This window comes from Cicer arietinum, chromosome 8, assembly GCF_000331145.2.
Source record: "Cicer arietinum cultivar CDC Frontier isolate Library 1 chromosome 8, Cicar.CDCFrontier_v2.0, whole genome shotgun sequence".
NCBI classification, from domain to species: Eukaryota; Viridiplantae; Streptophyta; class Magnoliopsida; order Fabales; family Fabaceae; genus Cicer; species Cicer arietinum.
Genome location: NC_021167.2, coordinates 10129727 through 10138520, shown reverse-complemented (window position 1 = coordinate 10138520; position 8794 = coordinate 10129727). Strand labels below are relative to the sequence as shown.

The 8794-nt window shown below is 26.1% G+C and overlaps 1 protein-coding gene across 1 annotated transcript; it reads left to right on the top strand.

Moving 5' to 3' along the window:
- Positions 1-1606: 1606 nt before the first annotated feature.
- On the top strand, positions 1607-4233 carry LOC101489241 (tryptophan aminotransferase-related protein 1-like). The gene is made up of 5 exons (XM_027332218.2): positions 1607-1732; positions 2166-2472; positions 3022-3305; positions 3429-3730; positions 3906-4233. The coding sequence occupies exons 1-5, from the start codon at positions 1632-1634 to the stop codon at positions 4091-4093; spliced, it is 1182 nt and encodes a 393-aa protein (XP_027188019.1). The 5' UTR covers positions 1607-1631; the 3' UTR covers positions 4094-4233.
- Positions 4234-8794: the final 4561 nt, after the last annotated feature.

Sequence of the window (8794 nt, the reverse complement as noted above, 5' to 3'; positions counted from 1 at the left end):
TCCAATTTAATAATATAAAGTTCAAAAAGCAGCAAACATGAAGATAATGAGAAGATACTGCCTTTTCAGATATCTGTGAAGACAAAGACAGTGGTACGCGGTGGAAGTTGGAACGACGGTGATGCCTTCTGTTTCATCTTCTTCTCTTTCTTTTTATGTATTTTTTATCAGTATTAATCTTTGACCCCTTCTCCATTTTGAAATTTGATATGGTGTATTTTTAGAGTTTTTTTTATCTGTTTAGTTGCTTTCTTGTTTGCCTTTGTCCTTCTCCATCAATTTCTTGTTTGATGTTTCGTTTCCTTTGCTCATCATCTGCGTTTTTTTTTTTTGCATTTGATGCATTCATGGTTTTAGCCTATGTTTGTTTTCATCTGTTCTTTTGCTGAGCTTTTATTTGTCCTTTAGTTTCTTTTTTTTTAAACTAAAAAATTTGTCTCTTTGTTTTGCATAATGTGTACAAAGACTGACTCATAAATCATGTTTTTATGTTTCTCTAATTAGTTACAAAGCAAAGGTAGTGCCTCAACCATGACACTGCATCAAAAACAGAAAGGCATCAACATCAACAAAACATAGCCAAAGCAGGCTGGCTTAATTTAGTTTGGTTTAAATTTTATTGTAATTTAATTTGATTTTATTTTTAATTTGAAATTTGATTTGATTTTAGAATTGTAATTAGATTTGACATTGTAAATTTATGAGATATAATGAAATTATTTATTGTAATTATTTTTAATTCCTCTTTTAAATATATATTTCCTTTTTTTGATTTATTTTCCTTTTGTATTTGTTTTTAACAAAATGGACAAAATTGGAGCACTAGAGTTATAGGAAGTAGGAAGATGAACATTCACAATAAACAAATGCTAGAGTAGTTGGTAACAATAATGTAATATTTAAATTAAGAAAAATATCATAATTAATTAAATAAGATATAAAAATCATCCATTTAAAAAAATATATAAAACTATAAATGAATCTGCTTGATTAGTTAAAAAAAGATTTTTAAAAATTTTAAAAGAAAAACAAAATATTGACATAAATAGTTTTTCATATATAAAAGTATGGAAAAAAACTACTTCTAAATGAGCACAGTATAACTAAATTGATATAATGGAGTAAAAGTATTTTTTATTTGTTTTGAACAAAAAAATATATATTAAAAAAAATTAAAAAAATTGAATAAAGATAAAAACATTCTCTGTAATTGGATTACAGGGTAGTTTAAAATGAATTTGTGTAACAGAGTAATATATCCAATAATGTAATGTTTATTTACTAATTCTATCCAATGTGTTTTAAAATTTTCTTACTGGAAAGAGAAGATTTTGGTCAGATTTGATAAGAGCAAATATAGTTTCACCCTTTTAGAAAAGGTAAAAGATGAAGGACACAAATAAAAGGAAAATATTAGTTTCCTATGCAAAATTATATTGACTAACTTTTATATTCGCTTTTCTTCAATTTTATTTTCCAATTTTGAATTTTATGGTTCAATCTAACGGTCAAGATTTACTATTAACTGTCAGATGAAAAATACAATCTACCTATATATATGTATGCATACACAACAACATAAATAAATAATAAAACAAAACAAAACAAAGAGCATATTCAAATATTCAACTATGGTGGTTGCTAGTAATGGTTCTTCTCCTTTGGTTTATTCCAATGGCACAAAAGTACCCCAATCCACTCTCTCATCCGATTCCGTTGTCAATGTTGAGAAGTAAATCATCTATCTCTCTTTCCACCTCCTTTTAACAAGTCATATTATTTTCCTATGCTATTTTTTTTTTTATAAAACCTATATTATCATTGTTATTGTTATTATTATAAATTATTGTTTATTTTATTTTGAAAGAGTTTTGTTTTCATATATTATCAATGTAAATAATTTTACATTATTATATTTAAGAGTGTTTATGGTGCAAAAATCGAACCGCATTGAATCATATTAATTGTTTAGTTCAATTATTAAAAATTACTTTTAAATCAAATTCAGTGTAGTTTTGAACCAGTTTAAAACTGATTTATAAATATAATTTATGAATATGATTGATTTAACTATATTTTTGTACACTTTTAATCATGTAACATCACAACTAATCATTTATATTTGTATGACTTTTAAAGTAATTATGATTAAATGAAATTTTCAGAGGTGATCCAATGATATTCTCGCCGTATTGGGAGAAGATGAATGATGAGTGTACGGTGGTGATCAAAGCACAAGAATTGATGAGTTACGTATGTGATGAGAACAGCTTGTGTTTTTACATGTTACCACAAATGAGAGATGCTATTTTGAGGATACATAATGTTGTTGGAAATGCTGTAACAAAAGACAACTACATAGTATTAGGAACAGGCTCTTCTCAACTCTACCATGCTGCTTTATATGCACTTTCTCCTTCACAACCCCCTAATCATCCCATTAATGTTGTTGCTGCTGCTCCTTATTACTCGGTAATATTTCTCTCTCTTCAATTTTTTTTTTTTGTTAATTTAGTTCATTTTTTATTTTAATTATTGTAATATTATATTGTGCTTTAAATTTTAGTTAGGGTTTGGAACATTTTTTTGTTACCGAAATTTAAAATCTAGGATGGCGGTATAATTTTTTTTATATATCTTAGTATAAGTCATTAAATCTTGGATAATAGTATTTTTCTAAAAATGCTCTAATTAATTAAAATGTGACTATTTATATTTTTTTGGGTACTAAATTATTTCCCTATATTTGAAACGCTTGTTTCAATTATTTGATCAGAAATAGATAAAAGTAACTAAAATTAGAAAAAAGATAAAAATATTGAATCCCATTTAATTTACTAGTTTTTTTTTTTTTTGGTAATGATTTAGTTTACGGACAAAAAATAATACACATTAAAGAATTCTCAAAACAATTTTTGTTACTAATTAATAGAATCTCAAATTCATTAATGATAAAGTAGATATTTTTAATATGATATATTACATAGTTTGGATTAATAAAAATATAATTTAAATTTGTAGGAATATCCAGATGCGACTGAAGTATTACAATCAAGATTATTTAAATGGAGTGGTGATGCTAATACGTACAATAAAAATGAACCTTACATAGAATTGGTGACTTCTCCAAACAATCCAGATGGTGCAATGCGAACACCTGTGGTGAAATCTAAAGCTCAAGGAAAAATAATTTATGACTTAGCCTATTATTGGCCACAATTCACTCCCATTACTCACCAACTTAACCATGATCTTATGCTTTTCACATTATCCAAATCCACAGGTCATGCTGGTTCTCGTATCGGGTTAGTTCGTGAGACAAAAAATTTTAAAACTTAGAAAGAAAAAAAAAAATTAATTTATCTCTAGTTCTATATATTGTATATAATCTATTTTTATATTAATTTACTTTTTTATTTTGGATGAAGGTGGGCTATTGTAAAGGACATTGAAGTTGCTAAGAATATGATTAAATTCATGCGGTTGAGTTCCGTTGGTGTATCTAGAGAATCCCAAATTCGAGCTACTAAATTGCTTGAAGTGATTTGTGATAGTTATCAAAATTTAAAGTCCATTAAATCTGAACTATTTTTTAGTCATAGCAAAAGACTCATGAAAGAAAGGTGGGAGAAATTTAAGGGAGTTATTGAGCAAAGCAATGTTTTTACCTTAGTCAAGAATCCAATTGCATATTGTAATTTCACCAAGGAGACATCTGAATCATACCCTGGTAATTTATTTTCATTAGTTATTAATTTTTTTTTTGCTTTATTGATTTATTTTTAATCATATTTGAATTTCCATGCTTGTAAGAAAAATATTTTAGTAATTTTTATTCTCACTAGTTAGATTTTTTTTTTTTAATCTTAATTATTTTAATTAATTGTTTTTTTTAATTCTTACAGCTTTTGCTTGGTTGAAGAGCGCGGAAGGCATAAAAGATGGTGAAAAATATTTGGAAAAATTCAATATTTGTACAAGAGGAGGGGAACGATTTGGTGTGGATGCAAAGTATGTTAGGATTAGCATGATTAGCACTGATGGTGAGTTCAATGAATTGTTAAGAAGGTTGTTAAAAGTTAAAAGAGGATGATGTTGGAAAATGTTTGATAGAGTGAGCCTAAGATTGGACTGTAACAAGCTCAATACAGTGAGTGACTCACAAATCTTATTGGTTCAAAGTTTGTCTATTTTTTGTTTTTTGGTGAATAAGTTATTGGGTTGTTGTGTTTATTTTATTTGCAGTACTATTTTTATTTTCCTTCAAGTGGTATGTGGTAATGTTGTCTAAGGTAACGTTGCCTCTTCTTAAATAATGAATACTAGAAAATAACTCGTGCGTTGCGCAGTAGAATTTAATATATTAATGATATAGAATAATAATAATATGTAATTTAAAAGTTATGTTAATTTTGTTTTACAGTAGAATATACTTAAGTGCTTATGTACTTAAAAGTAAATATATTTTTGAATAATTATATATAAGTTTGGTTTACTTTAGTACAAAAGAAAAAGTAAAATATTGTTGATTAATACAATTCTTGCAAAAGATATTTAAATGTGGAATTAGTTTATTCAAGCTTTTTTATTTAATAGAAGTGGTTCTTCTAATAATATATTTATTAAATAGTTATGTATTTCTTTATTGTTAAAGTTATACATTTAACTATAATATTTCTTCATTTTATATAATTTATATTAGTTTTGAAACATTAGATTTATAAATTTACGTACTTTTTCATGTTTTCAATTTTATATGTTCATCGTAATTTTGTCAATCTCACTGTCGATCTAAGCATGCACTAAATAATGTTGTGTGTTTTGTGATATATTATAACATTCATTCGTGAATGTTAGTTTGTTAAATCCAAAATATTGAAATAATTCATTTGTGTGTATCTTGAAATTTTAAAATAATTATTTAACACAGTCGCAAAACTTCAAGAGTGGTTGAAAAAAATTATAGGCAAGAAAAATTTGTGAATGTTTAAGACATAGAAAGTTTCGAGTGAATAATGAAAAAGTTAGAAGTTCTTCATTTTCAAATATTTAATATTATTCATTTTTTTTCAATTATGATCTGTGTTTTTTTAGTTATAAAAAAAAAATATTATGAGAGACACATTCAACCTAGGGAAAAAAACTAATTTCCTATGCAATAATATTGATATATGATTTTGAACAATAATTGACAATATAAAAACAATATTATTGAAGTATACGTGAACTAAGAGTGTGTCACGCAAATAGTTGTACCTTGGTTGCATTTCATAATGTCGTTATCATTGTTTGAACTTAGAATTTACAAGAAAGAGGTTGAAAAATAGAAGATAGATCTTGATGTGTGTATGTAGTCGAACTTGCATTGCCATAATTTGAAGATATTGGATGATTTGTATTTTTTTGTATGAGTTATTGAAATGAAAGATTTGAAGAGTAATTATAGCTTTTTAAGTGTATTGACAAGTCATTGAGTGATAAATTAAAACTGAAATTATATAATATATGAAATAATTGTACTTGGACAAATGAAAAGGTTTTTATTACATATTGAAGAAACAAAACATAATAGAATAGAAGATGAATCTGAAATGTGCCACATCAGAATTTTAGTGAGTTGACAAATATTAGAAGATATGGCATAGATGAAGAATTTTGGGGTTTTGTTTTAATTATTATAATAGATAATAGATAATAGATAATAGATAATAGATAATAGATAATAGATAATAGATAATAGATAGATTATGATGCAGTTTTATGTTTCTTCTTCTTTAACAACCCTAATTTTATGTTAGTTCCATAGCAATAGTCTATCATTTTGGTGCTATCATTATCATACCAATGCCTCCCAAATCTACCAACTCTACTTTTAAAGACCTAGACGATGCAATTCAAGTTGCTCATCAACACATTAATGATGTCATTCCACCTACCCATCACCACATGGAGGAAGCTCTTCAAGCCACTATTTAAGTAAAGAGTAGGATTTGATTGTTGTTTATAAGATTAAATATGATTAATAAATGAAAAAAATAATATTAAAGAGATAGAAATGTTGAGATTATATTTCATTAACCACTTGTTAATATATCGTAATGATTTGTTACATATATTCTGGTTCCTACAAATATCACCACGGTTGTTATTCATGCATTAATAATTTCTTAATAACTGTGATAAATATGTCTTATTTAAACGTCAATTCCTCAAACGGTTAATCAAGATGTTTGTTTGTATTAGCAACCGGGGGTTTGTGATTATTAACCCTAAATCGATTCCTCGAGTTTAAATTCAATGGATGTTTATCCTAAATCAAGATCTGAAAAGTATTTTTTAATAACGATTCAAATCAAACATCATATCATAAGTCATAATAAGTATTCAATTCAAAGATAAATATTTGCTATTCATTAATAACTAGAACGTATATAACTTAAATCAAAAGAGACACAAAATAGTATAGTTAATTACATCTAATCCTAATAAAGAGAGAATTAGTTACACGTAGATATGGTCACCTTACAATATATGAAGAAAAAGAAGGGATTGAATGTCGAAGACGATTCCTCAAGTTTCTCCACCTTTGATCTCCCTCTCTTAGTCGCTCTCTATATTCTCTTTGGTTCTTAGACTCCAAAAATGTGAAGTTCCACTTCAAAATCTAATTTGAATTGTCTTTTCAACATTAGAAAAAGTAAAAATTTCCTTAGCGGATCAATTATCTTCACCATGAAGCGATTGCCAATTGTATTAGGTCGGCTTCATTCGCTAAGCGAATTATCTACTAGCTTAGAGAATTATACCCTACAAAATTCGGCAAACTTTCTGACTTAAATTCGCTAAACTATTTTAGATTTGCTTAGCCAGTTTCTCAACATCTGAATTTTTCAGCTTTTGGCCTTCAAATGATTTGTTGATTTTCCTCTTTGATTGTTCACTCTCTTTAACCTATAAACACACACACACACACAAAAGATGCCAATATCACCACTCTCATATCTCAAATCTTAATTACTAAACATATACAATAACTTGGGCAATATTATATGATGTCAACCAATTCAAGGTAATAATTGGCATGAAATATATATTGAAAACTAATTAAATTTAGCACCTATCAACCATCTTACTTCCATAACTCACTCTCTATTTTACTCCCCATAATTTCCCAAAATCAGACAAAACCAACAACTTCAAAACCAACAGTCATCAAACCTGCAAAATCACAATCAAAACCATTTTTTCTCAAACATTTCACCTCACATGTACCAAAATAACCCACAATCGGCTTTTTAAATACAACACATCAACAAATTCCATCAAGTAAAACAACGAGTGTAAAAACTAATGTTACTATGTCTAATCTGCATATGTGTTGTCTTTACTATAAATGAGAAACGTGGAACTGCATTTGTCATGTAAGAAATATGCATTCAACCATCTAGTCTTCAACTTTCAAAGTATAAGATTTGAATTAATGATAGAGGCATAAGATTTGAATTAATAATAGGGGTATAAGATTTGTCATGTAAAAACTAGCGTCACTTGAGTCCCTAAAAATAACATCAATAGCACAATTTTAAAGATAGAGAACCAAAAATAAAAATAAAAATGAAGAACAAAAATTGCATATTTACTAAAATAGATAACAAAAATACATTTTAAACTAATTTATATCTTATCCTCTCTTATTTGGCCATCAAATAGCCGTAAAAGTGAAATTAAAATTTATTTTTTTTATGAATAAATTAAAACTTCAATGTATAGCCAAATAAGTTTGTTGTATATGACAAGCACGCTTAAGGAATAATCGAACCAATTACAAAGGAAAGACAAACTTAGCATATAACATATATATAGAAATAAAAATAAAAACAAAAACATATTAATAACATTTCGGACAGAAAGACAAACAAATAAGGCCAATTCATATATTAACAACACAAAATAGATCTTTATGAGGTGAATATATACCAATCAAAAAGTAAAGACAAAAATGTAATGTTAATTCATTATATGAATATCTCACTCATATTTCAGAAAAGTTTAAACTTTATTTTTATGTAAATACTTCATTGGTTAATAATGTGTAAGTATTTTTTTTTCAAACAGTGTATCTACATTTTTTTTATTAAATTCATTTTTATGTATGATGTTGAAAGTTATTATTTTTCAATTTTAATTAATATAAATTTTTTTGATAAAAAAATAAAATAATAATATATAAGTACTTTTTTGTGTGAAAGAATGTTAATAATTTTGTTAATGTTCTATGAAATTCAAGGTTTCTTCTTGCTCTTCTAAACTCCCAATAACCATCACATCTAAACTTTAATTTATAAAGAAGAAATAAACTATCTATAATAAGTAAAGTGTGTGTTGCTTTTGAAATTGAATGTTGCAAGTTCTATAGCCACCAGTACTTTATGAATCAAAGAGAAAATCTCTCTCCTATCATATCTTTTGAAGCACTTTTTGGGGAGAAATTTGCCAAAGGAATTCATGTTTACAATGTCTTTTTCAAATAAGTAATATACCTATCAACAATATATTGATTCAAATATATATATATATATATATATATATATATATTGGTTGAAATTAAATTAAATTAAAACTTTTTTTAAATAATATCTTAATAACTATTGACAACGACAATACTTCATTTGTCTCATAACGAGAAAGTCAACTAACTATTTTATTTAAATTATTAAAAATACGTAAATAAAAATAAAATAATATTTTTATTAAAATAATCTTATTAAGTATTGGTATATCAATTTATTATTAC

Excerpts from the sequence above, each read along its gene's own strand:
- LOC101489241 (XM_027332218.2), top strand. The coding sequence starts at position 1,632 with ATGGTGGTTGCTAGTAATGGTTCTTCTCCTTTGGTTTATTCCAATGGC. Across the intron at positions 1,733-2,165 it reads TCCGTTGTCAATGTTGAGAA|AGGTGATCCAATGATATTCT; the intron begins GTAAATCATCTA and ends TGAAATTTTCAG. Across the intron at positions 2,473-3,021 it reads CTGCTGCTCCTTATTACTCG|GAATATCCAGATGCGACTGA; the intron begins GTAATATTTCTC and ends TTAAATTTGTAG.